Source organism: Rattus norvegicus, chromosome X (assembly GCF_021556685.1).
Source record: "Rattus norvegicus strain SHRSP/BbbUtx chromosome X, alternate assembly SHRSP_T2T, whole genome shotgun sequence".
Taxonomy (NCBI): domain Eukaryota; kingdom Metazoa; phylum Chordata; class Mammalia; order Rodentia; family Muridae; genus Rattus; species Rattus norvegicus.
Window position 1 is genome coordinate 77,337,272 of NC_141554.1, and position 21,686 is coordinate 77,358,957.

At 36.5% G+C, this 21,686-nt stretch overlaps 1 protein-coding gene across 1 annotated transcript in view; it reads right to left on the minus strand.

Moving 5' to 3' along the window:
• The window catches only part of Abcb7 (ATP binding cassette subfamily B member 7), a 141,176-nt gene that overhangs the window by 11,311 nt on the left and 108,179 nt on the right, over positions 1–21,686 (minus strand). Inside the window, 11 exon segments of the mRNA NM_212518.1 lie at positions 3,300–3,407; positions 5,506–5,609; positions 6,293–6,464; positions 13,273–13,402; positions 13,553–13,716; positions 14,618–14,775; positions 15,619–15,793; positions 17,424–17,511; positions 17,601–17,689; positions 18,610–18,878; positions 19,728–19,860. Coding sequence (NP_997683.1) covers positions 3,300–3,407; positions 5,506–5,609; positions 6,293–6,464; positions 13,273–13,402; positions 13,553–13,716; positions 14,618–14,775; positions 15,619–15,793; positions 17,424–17,511; positions 17,601–17,689; positions 18,610–18,878; positions 19,728–19,860 — 1,590 coding nt within the window.

Sequence of the window (21,686 nt, forward strand, 5' to 3'; positions counted from 1 at the left end):
TATTGGTACAGAGACAGACAGATAGACCAATGGAACAGAATTGAAGACCCAGAATTGAACCCACACACCTATGGGCACTTGATCTTTGACAATGGAGGTAAAACCATCCAATGGAAAAAAGATAGCATTTTCAGTAAATGGTGCTGGTTCAACTGGAGGTCAGCATGTAGAAGAATACAGATCGATCCATCCATGCTTATAACCCTGTACAAAACTTAAGTCCAAGTGGATCAAGGACCTCCACATCAAAACAGATACACTCATACTAATAGAAGAAAAACGGGGGAAGAGTCTCGAACAGATGGGCATTGGGGAAAATTTCCTGAACAAAACACCAATGGCTTACACTCTAAGATCAAGAATGGACAAATTGACCTAATAAAACTGCAAATCTTTGGAAAGCAAAAGACACTGTCATTAGGACCAAACGGCAACCAACGGATTGGGAAAAGATCTTTACCAATCCTACATCTGATAGAGGGCCAATATCCAAAATATACAAAGAACTCAAGAAGTTAGACTCCAGAGAGCCCTATTAAAAATGGGGTACAGAGCTACAGAAAACATTCTCAGCTGAGGATTATCGAATGGCCAAAAAGCACCTAAAGAAATGTTCAACATCTTTAGTCATAAGGGAAATGCAAATCAAAACAACCCTGAGATTTCACCTCACACCAGTGAGAATGGCTAAGATCAAAAACTCAGGTGACAGCAGATGCTGGAGAGGATGTGGAGAAAGATGAACACTCCTCCATTGTTGGTGGGATTGCAGACTGGTACAACCATTCTGGAAATCAGTCTGGCGGTTCCTCAGAAAATTGAACATTCCACTACCTGAGGACCCAGCTATACCTCTCTTAGGCATATACCCCAAAAGATGCTCCAACATACAACAAAGACACATGCTCCACTATGTTCATAGCAGTCTTATTTATAATGGCCAGAAGCAGGAAAGAACCCAGATGCCCTCCAACAGAGGAATGGATTCAAAAAATGTGGTATATTTACACAATGGAGTACTACTCAGCTATCAAAAGCAATGACTTCATGAAATTCATAGGCAAATGGAATGAACCAGAAAATAACATCCTGAGTGAGGTTACTCAATCACAGAAAAACACACTTGGTATGCACTCTTTGATAAATGGATATTAGTCAAAAAGGTCAAATTACCCAAGATGCAATCTACAGAGCACAGGAAGCTCAAGAAGAAGGATGACCAAAATGTGGATGCTTCATTCCTTCTTGGAAGAGCAAACAAAATATTCATGGGAGGAAATGCAGGCATAAAGAGTGGAGCAGGGACTGAACAAAAGGTCATCCAGAGACTGTCCCACCTGGGGACCCATCTCATATTCAGCCATCAAACCCAGTCACTATTGCTGATTCCAAGAAGTGCTAGCTGACAGGACCCAGATGTGGGTGTCTCCTGAGAGGCTGTGCCAGAGCCCTACTGATACAGATGAGGATAGTTGCAGCTCACCGTTGGACTGAGCACAGGGACCCTAATAGAAGAGTTAGAGAAAAGAGTGAACGAGCTGAAGGGGTTTGCAACAACATAGGAAGAACAACAGTATCAACCAACCAGACCCCACCAGAGTTCCCAGGGACTAAACCACCAACCAATGAGTACACATGGAGGGACCCATGACTCCAGTCACATATGTAGCACAGGATGGCATTGTCCAGCATCAATGGGAAGTAAACCCTTGATTTGTGAAGGCTCTTTTCCCCAATGTAGGGAATGCCAGGGTGTTGAGGCTGGAGTGGCTGGGTGGGAGTGGGAGCATAGAAGCACGGGGTGGGGTAGTGGGTATGGGAGATTGGGGAAAGGGGCTAACATTTAAAATATAAATACATAAAATATCCAAGAAAAAATAAAATTAAAAAACATACCCCTCTTAGATTATTCAAAACTATAGAAACTACATAATTGCTTTCTATCCCTTAACTCTCTGTACATAGGCTTCCAAACAACTGAAGTAGTGATTTGAGTAGAAAGATAGTGATGGAAAAGGCCTTGAATGTGATATGAAAAACTGAACAGTGTTAGAAATAATCAAACACTAACAGGTAGGGAAAGAGACCCTTACAGAAATGAATCAAGGGCAATAATTAAATATTTTCAACTGCAATCACAACAATGATACTTTGATTTGCTGAGAACATGTAGATAGTAGTAAGCTTGTATAGCAAGCCCCTAAGACAGAAAATAGGGTATTTTCTTACTTTGTGTATAAGGAAAACAACAATGTAAATGGTCATGTTTAAATGATCATTTTTATCTTACTGTAATATTTAGAATATTAAGATTAAGTACAGCAGTAGAACAATGAAAATATATCAAAAACACCATGCAAAGATTTAGTTAGACAAAAATGAATGCAGAAAAATTATTTTATATAGACATTCCTTGAAAATATGAAAAATACTTTTCTGATCAAATATTTGCTTTTAGTACTTTGAATGAGTTACTACAGTTTCTTCTTTTTCAAAAGTTCACATATTACTTCCTACAAAAGGGACTAACACCAATATACTATTAGGATCCAATGTCATCCAAAGAATACAAATTCCATAATATTATTTTAGACACAATAATTAAATTTCAGGTACCTATTACTAGTTCCAATTTACTTCAAATATTATTATTTTTCCTTTTTTATATCTTCTAGGAAATTTGTTCTTTGATGAGTTCATAGATACATAAATACATGTATTTAAAATGTACCATCTCCTCCCACCCCTACAAGTGCATTTCCTTCTTCATTCATGTCCTTTGGTTTTCTGACCCACTGAGTTTTACCATGACAATTTACATAAGGACTGGTTTAGAAATATCCACTGGAGCCTGGTAGGGTCACCTTTGAGTACATAAGTGAAGACAATGACTGCGCTCCCTCCCATAGAATCTATAAACAGTTAATAATTCCTGGGGAAGGGTATGGCCCTGTTGAGTCCTTCCTGTATTCATGATCTGACTTCTGACTGGGCCCAGTCTTGTACAGAGCCAGTGCAGGTACCTCGAGTTGCTGTAACATCATGATTACAAAATGACTAATAGCATTTCATAGCCTTTCCCCCTACCTTTGGTTCTTTATCCCCCCAACCTCCTGCCTCATTCTTCCATGTTCCCTGAGCATTAGAGCAAGTGGTATAAATGTGCTGTTTGGGGCTGAGCACTAACTGCCAGTTATTTTTCCACACCTTGAGCAGGCCTGAGTGGCTGCATTCACTGCCTATCAACTGTAATTAAGGTTGAATAGCAATGAATACTAACTTGTAAATTCGTCTCTTACCTGGCTCAGGACAATGATTTCATCTGCATCAACCACTGTTGACAATCTATGTGCGATGAAAATAGAAGTTCTGTGCTTCACCACATCCCTCATGGCACCAAGAATAGTCTACAAGTTTGACAAGAGCAGGAGAAGAGCAAACGGGAGCTAAGTTAGTGTTAGGTAGGTTAGTGTATGAAACAACCGTATCTATCCTAGAGGAACTTCTACCGCTAATACTTACTAAAGGAAATAAAACAAAGACAAAAACATCAAAGAAAACTGGAAAGTAAACATAAGTACACCCTCATGAAATGACCATTCAGATAGGCAGCATGCCACTAAAATTTGTGGGAGAACGCGATGTTTTCTATGTTTCAAAAAACTCTGGTGATATGAGGAACATGAAGAAAACTAAAGTACATATTCAAGAAAAAAGTCTAAGAAAGACAGCAGTCTAAAAACTTATAGGAACATCTGTTCTTCCAAAGGCACAGCATATCCATGTACTTTTTTTTTTAACTTGAGGAAGCCCTTTTTTTGAAAGCATTTTGAGTTCTTGGGGTTTTTTTTTTTTTTTTTGAGACATAAGTCTCAGTATAATGCCCTGGCTGTCATAAGATTCACTGTGTTGATCTGGCTGGCCTTAAACTGCTAGGATTAAAAGTGTATGTCACTGTTTTGGGCCACATTATGAGTTTTTAATACTTTCTAGGAAGTATTTGTTTACTGCCTATGAAGTGTGAGACAATCACACATATATTCAATTGTCTTTGGAAACTTGGGCCTAACCGAAGCCAGTTGGATAGAGAAGATAGTGTAGGTGATGACCATATAGTCACTGGCTTCTTCCCACACGTGTTTCTAAACATTTCATTTTTAAAAGCTTGTAATTACTGGGAGCAGACAATTTTCTGAAAAGATGACCTTAAGCCTTACTAGGACAGACTAATGATCAAGTATAGGGCCAATATTAAACAAAACAAAACCCTGATGTTTATAGATAGTCTCTCTCCTATATAAAAACTTAAATTGTGAATCCCCTGAACCTATTAAAAGGGCTCACTGAAGCCCTTCGAAACTTCTTCCTCTAAGGAATTCTTTGTAAATGATTACTGGGTTATATTCTCTGACAAAATAATGCTATACAACTTAAAAACTGCTCTTATAAATTCTATCTTGTCAGCTTGTGACATATAATATTGTACAACATATATTTAGGTGTAAAGTTCTCACAAATAGGCTGATATTTCTTTTGAATGGGATCTATTCCTGTTAAATGCTCACTCAAATATAATAAATTCTCAAATGAATCTATTTTGAATAGTTTTAAGTATGCTTCTGATATAATAATAATGTTCCCTAAAACTTAATTCCACATATAAATATTCTATTACATTGCTGGTAAAACTGAAAGGGGACCTCTACCTTAACACAGTTCTATCACATAGTAGGTGAAAAGTAACAATTAGAGACACTTGCTTATCTTTGGTTGTAGATTAACCTACATGAAATTATCGTTGCTCTTGAAACTTTTTGTATACTCTAAAGATGTTGTTATAACAATGTACTTTCTGTATAGTATCATGACATCATTGTCACAACATCTTACCATTATACAACTCTTTTGTGAAATGACTACAAATTGATACCAGTTCTAAGGGTTGTATGTGCTTGGCTTGCACAGCAATAGTAAGGAAAAAACATTCTGGTATGTACTGTGTCACAGTCACTTACATGACTTCTATTAAGGGGTGCTAAACAAGACATGTTGAGTAATGTGTACAGCCGTGCAAGATGCAACATGGAGTATCACACATTTCCAAAAGGAAGCGCATTTGTGAACAGATTCACTGGTTCAATGCAGCCTGGCTTTTGTAGCATTCATTAACACTTGCCATACAGGAAGAAGAGGTTATGTATTTTCCTACTAAAATTCATTCCAAACATGAAGTTGGTGGTTTTCAACTTGAGGGTTATGACCTTTGTGGGGGTTGAATGATCTTTAGACAGGGGTTGCATATCAGCTATCTTGCACATTGTATCTTTACATTATAATTTGTAACTAGCAAATTTATAGCTATGAAGTAGCAATGAAAATGTTATGGTTGGGGTCAGCACAACATGAGGAACAATGTATTAAAGGGTACAGCGTTAGGAAGGTTGAGAAGCACTAGCTAAGTAATGCTGGCTGTGTACTGAAACTTCCAAGGAAAAAGGATTTTACCTCTTCAGTAATCGAATCTAATGATGAAGTAGCTTCATCATAGAGAATAACTGGGGGATCCTTCAAAATGGCTCTTGCAATTGCTACCCTCTGCTTTTCTCCTCCTGGAAAAGAAGTTTAATTTAAGGAAATATAAGAATATTTATTCTGTTTCTAGCATTTCTGTTGATTAAAATCATCAAGTTATACTTGCAACATTTACATCAACTCTTTATCACTCACCACTTTACTGAATTGTTCAGTCTCATTCTATATACGATATCCTTTGACAAATTATATTCCTTGGAATACAAATGTAATCTTAATCTGATTCATGTCAGTGACATAATATGAGAAGAAACAATTTTGATTCTCAAATGATTCTCACCAGAAACATGTTTATCATGTTATTTTATATTACGAATATTTCAATATGCAAGAACCTTAGATAAAAAAAATTACAAGAGCAAAGAATCAACAAAGCAAAAGACAAATCCAATATCTGAAACTGGAAAATGACGTAAGGACATGAAACCATGAATATCTAAATGTATGATTTATAAGTGGGAGGTTTAGACAACTGAGCCTAACCTAGGAAATGAGATGACAGACTATTCAGCACTAAACTACTTAACTCTACTTTTCCAATCCTTTTCAGGTGAGTAACAATCTTTGCTTTCTTTAAATATAAGGGTTATGGATTATACATTAACACTAATACATCTGAAATTCTGTCAATAATATAAGTGCTCCCAATAAGTAAGTTTGAACAGAATATAAAAGTAAAAGATTTAAAATTTTTGATGACCTGATAACTTGAGTCCTCGTTCTCCTACTTGTGTGTCATATCCATGTGGCATTCGAAGAATTGCATCATGAAGACCAGCCAATTTTGCGACTGCATATACTTCCTCTGGTGACGCATTGATGTTTCCATATAAGAGGTTGTAGTAGATAGTATTATGGAAGAGGACAGCATCCTGAGCAGATTCATATAGACACATGTGTGTATGAGTGTGTGTACATACATATTTAAAGACAAAGTAATAGTAAATAGCAAACCATGGCAAACGCTTTTATTTGAGGAGGGTCCTGAAGTCTCAGGTCCCTTTATGTACCTAATTGCCACATATATATGATTCGTTATGTTCATTCCAGACTGAGACATTTATATGCTTAACCATATGTTTTTTCAATACAAGGGAACTCAGTCTACACAAATTATTTTATAAATTGCTTTTTCTATTTAACATATGGTGGAGCTTGCCCATTTTGGGTAATAGAAAGACACTTTGTTGTTTTAACAGTTATATATTTCATGCTACAGATATAACTTACTTTTCCCCTATTAATGTATACTAATGTGATTAACAAATTAGAATAAGAATAAGAATAATAAATTAGAATAAGACAGCATTTTATAAATGGCTTTACACGCCTGAGTATTTCTACCTGTCAACTGAGAGGTCAGGGTTGAGCTTATGTTCACCCTCTGACACTGCTGCTCAGCTAGCTTGCGAAGGCAGCTAGCAATGGATGGGCATGCTCTACCCAGTACTATGCACAGCTGCTAGATCTGCACAGCATTAGCGACCGGGTTATTACACATTTCACTCGTTGGGACTTTTCGAGTGGAATATGCTTTCTGTTTACATTTGCATTTCCTTAATTACTGAGGAGGTTAAATATATTTCCATGCATTTGTAAGAAGCAAACAAATAATCTCTTCAGCATGAATGTATGTTATTAGGTAAGTCCACTGCAAGCCTTAATTTGATAATTCAACTTGTTCTGACATAGCATACTAAAGATACTTTATTTCAAGTGAGCATTATCTCTTATTTTTTATCAGTCTTTAAATGGCTCAAATTGTTAATATTCACCAGGGAATCCTACTTATAGGTTTCAGGCTCAAAACTTCAGATATTATTTCAAAAAATATTCTAGTCATTTATATATCTACTATTAACATAAATTTGTCATACTGAGTTAGTATCAAATAAACTTAAAGTTCTATACGCAGAACTATTTTATAATATTTCATATCTGAAAAATTGACAAATGCTAACTGAAAAAGAAAAGTATAACGAAATGTGATAAAATGAAAATGAACTAAACAGGTATGGTAGTCCACTCTTGTAGTCCCAGCACTCAGAACTGGATGGAGGAGAGCAGAAGCTAGATGCTAACCTGCACTCAAAAATGACAGCCTAGCTCCAAAGCACAACGCAAATGGAGCTTTCTCACAGTGTGTGCTAAATACTATTAGCACACAGTAAATAAGGGTAATGGGGGGGGGGTATAGTGCAATTGTTAATTTATTTAAGTTAGAATTTTATTAAGTAACCACATTACTGTCTATAGGTATCTTATGTTATACAACTTTTAAATAGAAATAAATTTTACAAATTTAAGAAATTAAATAATGTATTACTTTATCATGTAGAAAAACATTAATGCTTTGATATTTGTTCCATCTTTTTCTCTATTTACAAGTATTGATCTATACTGTATAGCTGGAATATCTTGTTTGATATCTTTCAGCAAACTTTGTAATGACACACTGTTTACACTACTCAATATTCTTTTAAACTTTAATACTGGGCTTGAGAAATAACTTACTGGTTAAGAGCACCGGGGTTAAGTGCACTGGTTGCTCTTCTAGAGGCTTTCCTGACTTCAATTCCCATAGTCATAGTTAAGTCATATGTAACACCAGAGTCAAAGGATCCAAAATTATCTTCTGAACTCAATACCAGGCACACATGAGGTACAAAGATGTACATGCATGCAAAATACCCATATATGTTAAGTAAACAACAACAATGTAATTTGAGAAAACTTAACAAATAAAAATGGCTACATGTCACTTGATCCTGTAAGACTTCAAGCATTCAATTACCATTGGGTATTTATACTATCTACAATTTTCACCATTAGAAATAACGGTGTCCTGAACATTTTATTTAAAAACACATGTTGTACCTTTTAATTTTTTACTACAATTTCCTAGAGGCAGAACTATTAGAACACTTTCCCAGAACCTGTTATGTAGTTTCCATTTTCTTATGAAAGTTATATACTTTCCTCAGTAGAGCAAGACTCCCATTTCACAGAGTTGTGAATAAACTTGATACCCTACATTTCAAAATCTTTATCAAGGTGATTAAAGTAAAAGTGTTATTTCGTGTTCACTTAATTTTATATTACTAATGTCTCTAAAAGGATGGGCAGCTTTTCTTCCTTTGTCAATTTAATGTTTTAATTTTTCAAAAAGATGAGTGAAATTATTATAGCCTAATGGAATGGCAGAATTAGACGTCTATGAATTAGACCACAGAACCCAATGAGGTTACAGCCCAGAATGCAGTTCATTTGGCAAACAGTATAGGTCAATGTTTCTTAACACACACACAGTCAGTCAGTCAGTCAGTCAGTCAGTCAGTCAGTCAATCAGTCAGTCAGTCCAGGCAGACTGACTACATTTATTTTACCTATCAGAATCATCTAAGATGAATATTAAAAAGCCAGGTTTCTGGGCTCACAATGCACTCCACCATCAACAGCAGAGCATATGAAAAAGGAGTGGAATTTCAAAAATTTCCCTAGGGTTATGGTTATACCCACTAAAATTTGGAATTGTCAGGAAAATACAGGATAGAAAGGAATACCATATGCAGGAGCACTTGGGCACCTTTGGGACGCGCGCGCGCGCGCGCGTGTGTGTGTGTGTGTGTGTGTGTGTGTGTGTGTGTGTGTTTTAAAGACAGAATCGCACTCTGCATTCCAGACCTACGTGTGTGTGTGTGTGTGTGTGTGTGTGTGTGTGTGTGTGTGTGTGTGTGTGTTTTAAAGACAGAATCGCACTCTGCATTCCAGACCTACCTGGAATGCACTGGAGCCCAGGTTCCCTCAAACTGAAGTCAATGTTCAGATCATAGCTTTCCAAGTGCTGGAATTGCAGGTGTGATCACCATGTCCTTCCTTATTTTCTTACAGGTTTTCTCCTTTCCTTTCCTGACATGATCTGTTCTCCGAGAGACCTTACACTGGTTTTATGAATCTGACAAGTGTTCTACCATTTAGGCAGAGCCTCTGTTTCCTTTATAAAATTTCAAGATAAAACCACACTCCCTTTAAGACTTCTCTACTTCTTGTATTCCCAGGCTTTACTATAAACTTCCTTTCCTGACATACCCTGCCCTCCAGGACAGGGCTAGGCTGCCCTTCCCTTAGAGACTCTTCCCTATGTAATCCAGACATTTTTTTTTTCGGAGCTGGGGACCGAACCCAGGGCCTTGCGCTTCCTAGGCAAGCGCTCTACCACTGAGCTAAATCCCCAACCCCTAATCCAGACATTTTGATTACCTTCTTCTTTTTGTACCTTTTGGTCTCCTGCCTGCTGCACCATTTCCCCTCTCCCTCCCGCCTCTCCTCACAAGGCCCGGTTCAGCCTGGTCATGTCCACTCTGGACTCTCCCAGATGTCCCACCTCTGAGTATGCTCTCTCACACATCTACAATAAACCTTCTTCTCTGCTAATAAGAAATTTCCTTTCCTGTCCCAACAGCACTCAGTAAACATTTTAAAATTATTACGATGACTCACACACTGTATGCCTCACAGTGAAGAGGACACACAATAGCAAATAAGGCATAAAACCTAAGTTTGGTAGATAAACTACTTTGTAATTATAAATTAATATGTTGAAAGCTATTCAAAACTACTTTTAATTTTCTGAACATTCATAATGTGAGTATTGTGTTGGGGTGTGTGTGAGTGTGTATGAGAGTGTGTGTGTGTAGTCTCTAGAATAATAAAGAGTATTTATTTATGACGAGGAAAGTGAGATGAGCACCACAGAGCTGATGAGGCAGGTGGATTCCTGTGAGGACAGCGTGTTTTACATACTGAGTTACATGCCAGCTAGGACTCCATGGTGAGCCCGTGGCAGCAGAATTTCATTTGAAAGGTCTAACGTCATCTACTTCATTAGCATACGTTGACTCCTTAAATTCAAACTATTATAGTAATATATCCGCCAACCCTCTAAGAATTACATTTTGCTTTTAAATACCTGAGGTACTAAACATAGTAAAAGCCATATACAGCAAACCAGTTGCTAACATTAAACTAAATGGAGAGAAACTTGAAGCAATCCCACTAAAATCAGGGACTAGACAAGGCTGCCCACTCTCTCCCTACTTATTCAATATAGTTCTTGAAGTTCTAGCCAGAGCAATCAGACAACAAAAGAGATCAAGGGGATACAGATCGGAAAAGAAGAGGTCAAAATATCACTATTTGCAGATGACATGATAGTATATTTAAGTGATCCCAAAAGTTCCACCAGAGAACTACTAAAGCTGATAAACAACTTCAGCAAAGTGGCTGGGTATAAAATTAACTCAAATAAATCAGTTGCCTTCCTCTATACAAAAGAGAAACAAGCCGAGAAAGAAATTAGGGAAACGACACCCTTCATAATAGACCCAAATAATATAAAGTACCTCGGTGTGACTTTAACCAAGCAAGTAAAAGATCTGTACAATAAGAACTTCAAGACACTGAAGAAAGAAATTGAAGAAGTCCTCAGAAGATGGAAAGATCTCCCATGCTCATGGATTGGCAAGATTAATATAATAAAAATGGCCATTTTACCAAAAGCGATCTACAGATTCAATGCAATCCCCATCAAAATACCAATCCAATTCTTCAAAGAGTTAGACAGAACAATTTGCAAATTCATCTGGAATAACAAAAAACCCAGGATAGCTAAAACTATCCTCAACAATAAAAGGACTTCAGGGGGAATCACTATCCCTGAACTCAAGCAGTATTACAGAGCAATAGTGATAAAAACTGCATGGTATTGGTACAGAGACAGACAGATAGACCAATGGAACAGAATTGAAGACCCAGAAATGAACCCACACACCTATGGGCACTTGATTTTTGACAAAGGAGCCAAAACCATCCAATGGAAAAAAGATAGCATTTTCAGCAAATGGTGCTGGTTCAACTGGAGGTCAACATGTAGAAGAATGCAGATCGATCCATGCTTATCACCCTGTACAAAGCTTAAGTCCAAGTAGATCAAGGACCTCCACATCAAACCAGATACACTCAAACTAATAGAAGAAAAACTAGGGAAGCATCTGGAACACATGGGCACTGGAAAAAATTTCCTAAACAAAACACCAATGGCTTATGCTCTAAGATCAGGAATCGACAAACGGGATCTCATAAAACTGCAAAGCTTCTGTAAGGCAAAGGACACTGTGGTTAGGACAAAAGGGCAACCAACAGATTGGGAAAAGATCTTTACCAATCCTACAACAGATAGAGGCCTTATATCCAAAATATACAAAGAACTCAAGAAGTTAGACCACAGGGAGACAAATAACCCTATTAAAAAATGGGGTTCAGAGCTAAACAAAGAATTCACAGCTGAGGAATGCCGAATGGCTGAGAAACACCTAAAGAAATGTTCAACATCTTTAGTCATAAGGGAAATGCAAATCAAAACAACCCTGAGATTTCACCTCACACCAGTGAGAATGGCTAAGATCAAAAACTCAGGGGACAGCAGATGCTGGCGAGGATGTGGAGAAAGAGGAACACTCCTCCATTGTTGGTGGGATTGCATACTGGTACAACCATTCTGGAAATCAGTCTGGAGGATCCTCAGAAAATTGGACATTGAACTGCCTGAGGATCCAGCTATACCTCTTTTGGGCATATACCCAAAAGATGTCCCAACATATAAAAAAGACACGTGCTCCACTATGTTCATCGCAGCCTTATTTATAATAGCCAGAAGCTGGAAAGAACCCAGATGCCCTTCAACAGAGGAATGGATACAGAAAATGTGGTACATCTACACAATGGAGTATTACTCAGCTATCAAAAACAATGACTTTATGAAATTCATAGGCAAATGGAGGGAACTGGAAAATATCATCCTGAGTGAGGTAACCCAATCACAGAAAGACATACATGGTATGCACTCATTGATAAGTGGCTATTAGCCCAAATGCTTGAATTACCCTAGATGCCTAGAACAAATGAAACTCAAGACGGATGATCAAAATGTGAATGCTTCACTCCTTCTTTAAAAGGCGAACAAGAATACCCTTGGCAGGGAAGAGAGAGGCAAAGATTAAAACAGACACAGAAGGAACACCCATTCAGAGCCTGCCCCACATGTGGCCCATACATATACAGCCACCCATATAGACAAGATGGATGAAGCAAACAAGTGCAGACCGACAGGAGCCGGATGTAGATCGCTCCTGAGAGACACAGCCAGAATACAGCAAATACAGAGGCGAATGCCATCATTAAACCACTGAACTGAGGACGGGACCCCTGTTGAAGGAATCAGAGAAAGGACTGGAAGAGCTTGAAGGGGCTCGAGACCCCATATGAACAACAATGCCAAGCAACCAGAGCTTCCAGGGACTAAGCCACTACCTAAAGACTATACATGGACTGACCCTGGACTCTAACCTCATAGGTAGCAATGAATATCCTAGTAAGAGCACCAGTGGAAGGGGAAGCCCTGGGTCCTGCTAAGACTGAACCCCCAGTGAACTAGACTGGTGGGGGGAGGGCGGCAATGGGGGGAGGGTTGGGAGGGGGACACCCATAAGGAAGGGGAGGGGGGAGGGGGATGTTTGCCTGGAAACCGGGAAAGGGAATAACACTCGAAATGTAAATAAGAAATACTCAAGTTAATAAAAATAAAAAAAAATACCCAGTTTAATAAAGATGGAAAAAAAATACCTGAGGTACTACTCCCACTGCACGCCGAAGACTTTCCAGGCTCACATCTTGAATATTTTGACCAGCAAGGTAAATGCTACCCTTTTGAGGCTCATAGAAGCGAAACAGCAGCCTCACTATCGTGCTTTTTCTGAAATTGGAGACGAAGAAAGGTTAATCAGCATCTGTTGTCATTAGGGAAGCTCCATTTCACTATAGTAATTATTTCCCTGTGACAAAAATTCACATCTAGAATTATAAGTCAATAATGTAGAATTTTATAAATAACTAAATTACCCACCCTGACCCACTACCTCCTACAATGGCCACTTTCTTTCCTGCAGGGACTTCAAAAGATACTCCGCTAAGGACTTTCTGTCCTTCAATGTACTCAAAATGCACATTATCAAAGGCCACCGTGGCTGTCTGTGGTGTTATTTGAAGGGGAGATGCCATCGCTTTGTCCTAGCAGGGAAGAAAAAACAGAAACAACTTATTATTTAGAGTAAGCTATGCATACAATGTTTTTAATTAATACACAGAAAAGGAAAACTATGGGAACAATACAAATACTTGTGTATAAGAAATTCCTATATATTTGACTGCTAGAAATATTTTCTTGGTGAGGAGTTGGGAAAGAATGATGTGGTAAAGAACTTGTTTGTCTAACATAGTGACATAAGAATATTCTCCTGGAAAAGTAGTTCTCAACCTTCCTAAAGCTGCAACTCTTTTTTTTTAATTTATTTAATACTTAATAATAATTCTTTGGTTTCCGGGCAAACATTCCCCTCCCCCCTCCCCTTCTTATGGGTGTTCCCCTCCCAACCCTCCCCCCATTGCCGCCCTCCCCCCATAGTCTAGTTCACTGGGGGTTCAGTCTTAGCAGGACCCAGGGCTTCCCCTTCCACTGGTGCTCTTACTAGGATATTCATTGCTACCTATGAGGTCAGAGTCCAGGGTCAGTCCATGTATAGTCTTTAGGTAGTGGCTTAGTCCCTGGAAGCTCTGGTTGCTTGGCATTGTTGTTCATATGGGGTCTCGAGCCCCTTCAAGCTCTTCCAGTTCTTTCTCTGATTTCTTCAACGGGAGTCCTGTTCTCAGTTCAGTGGTTTGCTGCTGGCATTCAAGCTGCAACTCTTTAATACAGTTCCTCATGTTGTGGTGTCCCAATCATAACATTACTTTGTTGGTACTTAATAACTGTAATTTTGCTAATGTTGTGACTCTGAAATGCAGGATATCTGGTATGCGATTCTCTAAAGGGGTCATGGCTACAGGTTGAGAACAACTGTTCTACAACAACCCAATATTCGTGAGACAGTGTTCATGCTCTTTTGAAAAAACTACTATATACATTACTTACTTTAATCCGCGTGTCTACCTTGAGCAGAGTAAACAAGGTATTCATATCTATGAGTGCTTGCCGTGTCTCTCTATATACAGTTCCCAAGAAGTTAAGGGGTAATGAAAGTTGAAAAAGCAGTCCATTCACCATTACTAGATCTCCAACAGTAAGGGCACCTTATTATGTAATCAGAAGAAGAAAGAAATGGTATAAACTTTCCCAGCTTAGGACAGAGTTTTATAGCCAATTTCCATGACAAACTGTTCTAAGTGAACATAATCAGCAACATTTAAACTGACAGAAACTGTACAGCATATGAATACATGAAGTAGGTAAGGTAGGAACTTGGTGTACATTTTATGGAAAGGTTTAATATGCAAAATGAATGATTTATGTAATGATAGAAGTAAGGCATAAGTAAATATTTCTTGTACAGTATAAAGAAGAAAATTTGTAAAAGAACATATAGTAAAATTTGGAGTAAATGGCTATCATGACCAAGAATAATCATATATTTCATATTAATGTCACAACATATGAATGAGTAACAGGCACAAATATTATTTATAAATGAAAAAACTACAAGAAAGATAATGGTAATTATAAAACAAGTCATTTGAACTAAATAGTAAATTAATGCCAGTCCTTTCCAAGTCTAAAAAAAAATTAAAAATGTTAGATACTAAAAAGTTTGATGTCTCAAATTAGTAAAAACATTTTTAAATGCATCCTAAAAATAAAAATTTTACATGGTTAATTTAAAAAAATGTTTCTCCTAAAGAATTGGGCTACAGACCCATAAAATGAATAAACAGTAGAATTCTTACTTTCAATGAGTAAGTCAGTGTTAACCAAATGGAAGTAAAAGAATTATCAATAAACTACATTCTGATAGGAAAAGAAAAGCACTCTAAAATGGCTATCTTGTTGAGCACACTTTACAATTAACACAAAACATTTATTCCTTCCATTAACCCACTTATAATAGTCTCTAAACATGATAGCCACAGAGCCATTACCTGCCACAATTCCCTGACTGGCAAGCACCATGATAGCTGTTAATCCAACACTGAAAATAGCACTTTGGCCAAAATTCAGCATAGCCAGAGTAGAGGTACTTTTCAATGAAGCAGTCTCATATGTCTTCAAGAATCCATCATATCTTTGTGCTTCATATTTTTCATTGTTAAAATACTACAAATATATAAAAATAGTAACTATGGATGAAACAGAATATATACTCATGCAATTGGTATAAATTTTGTTACACTTGATATATGGATATACTTTATTATAGATCCTATATAAAGTTGAACTTTGAAGAAAAAATGGGTCAGTAGGAGTGGGGAGGGGTTAAGAAGGGACAATAGAGGAATGTGAATAAAATCACAATACATTATATACATGTATGAAATTGTCAAAAATTAAAACAGAAATATATATAAGTATATATATGTATATATTATATATGTATTGCCTCTCAATATTAGATTATGATATTTCTGAAAGTTTTTAAATAATGGATTGTATTAAAAATTCATCCAATAAACATTTAGTAACTAGCTAATTAACTGGAACCTAAAGCTTATAATTTAAACATGCCTTCTATTTGTGACACTTCCTTCACAAAGCCTTGCCCTGATGCCTTCCATTCCCACTGCCCTCACCATACCATGCCTTTTTGATGAGTCATCTAGATTTTTTTTTTTACTTTTCTAGCATATCATAAAATCACCACCTCCTCCCATTATAGCTCTTTGCATAGTGGTTTTCGCATGACAGGAATTCAGCAATTATTCAGGGAGTGGATATAAATAGGAATGAGATAATTAAGAAAAAGCACTATACTAGGCACTCTGAAGAATAAAAAGAACTTGCACATCACCTTAATTAGCTAATTTTATTTGTAATCAGGATGCTAATCATATTTATGATCATTTATAAATTAATTCAGAAGGCAAAATTCTGATATTTCTAATTAAAAACTGAAGAGAAAAGACAGAACATTTGTAAACAAAAGAAAAATGAAGTAGTATGATGAAATAGTACTACTATGAATAGGTAGTTCATCAAACCTAGAGATCCTATTCTAATCTGATATTCTTTTTTTTTCCTTTCAAAGACAAAATTTAATTAGGGCTGGCTTACAGGTTCAGAGGTTGTTCATTATCATCAAGGCAGGAACATGGCAGCATCTAGGCAGGCATTGTATAGGTTGAGCTGAGAGTTCTATCTAAAGACATGGCTGAAGGCTACCGAAGTTCTGCTGCTTGCTGGAGCTGGAACATGGCCCCTCTTGTTTTATTACATCATCAATGGCTTTCTGTTTTCCAATTTCTTCACTACCTAAATTTAGCAGGCCTAGAACTTCCTCTGTAGACTGACATTGAAGTCAGAAATATGCACGTGTGTCTCATGGGATTAAAGGTATATACTACCACACCTGGATTTAAACCTTTCTTCTGTCCCAGGCTGGCCTTGAACGCAGAGATCTGCTTGGCTTTATCTTGTGGGATTAAAAACATGTAGAATCATGTCTGGATTTAAATGTAGCTGCGTTGGATCTTGCTCCGAAGTCCCACTCCCTGAATCTGCTCTCTCTTAGAGCACAGGATTAGGCTCCATTTCACTTCCTCAATTGTGCAGACCTGGCCCAAAAGGTTTCAGTGGACATTTTTACTAAAATATCAAAAAAAAAAGTCTCCACTGAAACCTTTTGGGCCAGGTCTGCACAATCTAATCTGATATTCTTATAGCGACCATTAAATTAAATAACAGACCAAATCTTAGTGTGAAAGGCAGACAAGATACTTAAACAGATTACCTTCACAGTTTCATAATTCAGCAGTGAGTCAATAGCAGCGTTCCCTGCATCGTTATCAGCTTTGTTCATTTCTATTCTAAATCTAGTTCTGTAAGACAAAGATTTACATATCATGAAACACATGCTATACCATAACTCATTTCTGCATTCTTGACTAGCCGCTGGGGAATAGCATACCTCCACCGTGTAACTGCAACTGTGAATGCTGTATATGCACCAAGTGTTCCCAGGGTTACCAATGCAAACTGGGCCCCACATTTGTAATACTGAAAAAGAAGTCATGAGAAGAAACAAGAAGTGGTTAAATTGTCTTTGACTTTCATCATTCACCAATAAATAAGAAAAGTGAGAGATTATCATGTATGTAAAAAGAAACTGGCAGCATTCTCTATCATGTAAAATAAAATGGAATAAAGGAGCATTGTAAAAGTGTGAAAATAGTTATTTTAGTAAAATATGATTATGAATCATGCTTAATTATATTTTGAATCAAAATTATAACTGGATATAGCATTTTCATTTAAGTATAAAACTTGGCAAAATGGAAAGCCTGTAGAGAATATTATTGCTTTCATTGAAAGTGTTATTTAAAATACTATGGACTTCAGATAAATACAAAGCATTTCTTTTTTTAAAATTATTGTTTTAAAAACAATAAAGTGAAACAGTTTTTTAAAGCGTTGATGTTCTCACTTTAAATCATCACAGCAGCAAATTTCAGTCAAAGAATATAAAGACTATCATGCTGGTAAGTTACATTAATCAATAGTGAATTAAAAATCAAATACCTTAGAAAATCACTCAAGTTAATAAGAAAAGAAAGTTAAATGGTTCCCACCACAATTAAACCATCAAATTGTAACACTGAAACAGTTTAAGCCTGAAGAGGAATTAATTAAAAGATTACATTGTTTTAAAGCATTAGGACTCATAAATTGAAATGTAAATATTCTTGTGACATACAAAATTCTTGGGGAAAAAACATTAGAAGCACTAATCCATGATCTAGGTGACTAAAAGAGTAATAGAGAATTTAGACAGTCCTCCGTCGCTTGTGGCAAAATCATGAAAAAACTACATAATCTTTCTGGCATCATGGTATGCAGAAGCATAACAGCTTCGAATATTCACTTGCTATTAATAAGACTGTAAGACAAAAGCTTACTATGAAAAACATATTACTTACCAAAACACTACTGACAAGCGTCATCTCAAACACAATAGGGAGAAGATTAAATACTAAAGCACTGAGGACAAAACTAATGCCCCTTGTCCCTCTGTCAATAGCCTTAGATAAGGCTCCTGTCTGTCTGCTCAGATGGAAACCCAGATCCAAGTTGTGAAGATGGAGAAATACATTTTTGGCTATTCTTCGGATTGAATTTTGTGCTACTTTGCCAAATACTGCATTTCGGACTTCATTGAAAAAGGCAGCCCCGGCTCTTGATACACCATCTGACACAACAAAGAAGAAAGCAGAGGGGCACAGACACGTTAGAATCATAGCAGTGTAAGTGGCAAGGCTGCAGGAAATCTTTCTACAATGAACAGTTCATCCAATAAATAGAACACAGAATATTTACATTAAAAGAAGCCTAGAACTCATCTACTCGCATGAATACTAACCTTTCATCATCATGAATCCCTTTCCATGTTATTTGACCCTAGATTTCAGATGCTGAAAGATTTTTTTCCAATTAAAATACTTTTAATGTAGAATAGCCCAGATGGCCTCATTGTGGGTAAGTGCACAATATCTAATTCAATTCTCTCAAATAACAAATGTGAAAGGCTTAGATGCTGAAGAGTCAAGTGCTTTTAGCAAGCCTCTGCTTCTGCTCTGAAGTCTTATAAAATAAAATGTCCTTTCAAAAATATGGAGCCCTAGTGCATTTGAGAGAACATTTTCAATTTGTATTTGTTTGTCATGGCCACTGAGTATATTTTAACAAAGCACGGATGTTCATATATCATTAATTAGCTACTTTCATTTAATATTAACAGTGAGACAAGAATTGGCTTTCCTAGAGAATAAAAAGTGTAGTGAAAGTGGTGGCAATGCAATTAATGTCTTGTTTTATATTATCCTTTTCTCAACCATGGAAAATGCTGCTGTATCACAGAAGTTTTGCAAAGCATATCATACAATGAATTTTTGAAAACAGATCAAAAAAATCTCCCATAAAATAATAAAAATCCAAAATGCTAAGTTGTATTTGTAGTTAAAAGGTCATCTGCTCAAATATGATGAAACCTTCTTGGAGAAAGTCAACACCTGTAGACAGATTAAAGAATCACACATACAGCCAATCAGAACTGCTGTTGCCATGGTTGCAACTGTATTTGGTGCATCACTCAGGTTCAGCATGTTTCCCGACATCTGGTTGAGGCTGTCTACAGCATATTTAAACATGAAAGGAACCACAATATTCATGGCCTAAAAATATAAAAAACATTAATTACCCATCATATATAAAACATTTATTATAAAAGTACAAATATTTTCCTTAAATTATTATTTCTGGTAATGTTTACTGGAATACATTTGCTGGAATTAAAATGATTTTTTCCAATTTATAAAGATAAAAATTTTTGGCACTGGAAGCTCTGCTATTTTAAGATTCCTATGCCATACTGCCATGTTATTATTAATTTACAAATTATGTTTTATATTATAGTTATCTATATATATTTTTCTTTCCAATTATATCCTTGAGGGTTTACATCGTATTACTCTTTTTTGTCCTACCACAATAGAGTATAATGTTTTGCATATAGGAGGGCATACATATTTCAACGTGATTTTTTTTACCAGACAAGTTGAAGTTGAAATTCTATACTAAAGAGGATATAAAAGCTAAAACATGATAAGTATTTGTGATTGATTCACTACTGGGAAAAATACCACTGCCAGATCTGTTTAGCCCACAAGAGTCTTTGTTCTACTATAATACAAAACAAACCTATCAAACATCGAATGGTTTCACTTGCCCTGCATTTCTTTTAGAATATACTAAAAGCCCACACTTAGGTTCAGCAAATATATCAGACTACCAAAATACTTTTGAAAAGATTAAATTACAGACTTAAAAATGCAAACAATGAATATGGCTATTAGGCACACTGAAAAGATACCAACTGCTTTATTGCTATGTTACTGTCTTGTTAAACATAAGAATAAACTATTTTCTAATAGAATCTGTGTAAATCTCACCAATCAAGACTTCAATTTTCTGTACTATGGAATAGTACCAGACTTGAATTTTTAAGGTTTCTAACTATTCACTCTTCTCCACTATTTTTTCACTTTCCAAAGCTCAATCTGAATCTCTTACCATTCATGACACTTTCTTAGAACTTGCAGCACATTTTCTAAGACCTATATTTTATAGTTTGTACTTCAATAATATCACTCTTGTGATATACTTAGGAACTTTTATGTATGTGCATGCTATACACAATGACTGAGGAAAGGCAGGTGCTCTATGGCTTAATGACACGAGTCGTACGCAGCAGAGGTGAGATCAAAATTGGAGCATGGTACTTGAAGTCAGAAAAAGTTCCAGTATGCTACAGCTATATCAACTGGGTCCAAAGCAGGACCTATACATTTTTCTTCTTTTGTAACTTAAAATTAGTGTTTTCAAATACACTATTGAAGTCATTGTAAATTATATGAGTAATTTAAATAAATTTGAGATGATTCCAGATTTTTCCATATAAAAAAGTATAATTTCCTCATCTGCATTCCAATACATTTTGACTAGAAAGGAAAGTGATAGTTAAAACAACCATGCAATTCTCCTAATTCCCAGCTTATTATACCTTTGCCACAGCTACAGTGACTAATGACAGAAGTTAACACATTCAAGTTGCACTATTTCACTTTCTTGAAGATGTTTTTTAGGTTTGGTCAATTTGGGGAGCACACTGCCATAAGTGTGTAGAACATGTAAATGTCATTTGTCGTGTCTTGTTAATTGGCAGAAAAAGCATTACATATAGCACAGAACAAGCACTAACACTAAATATCACTGAAGACTGTCAATTTTCCCATAAAAATACTCTCGAAAAGCAAAGAAATATGTGTACTTAAATAGTAATAAAGTATGAGAGGTTATCTTCCATGCAGATTTTCATTGGGTATGTCTGTCTGGGTTAGTTTCTGGCCTTGTGATACAGTAGGGGCAACGTGTGGCAAATGGCTTTCCATATTATTCCACCTTCAGCAAAACTAGACTTAAACCATCCAGACAAATGTGA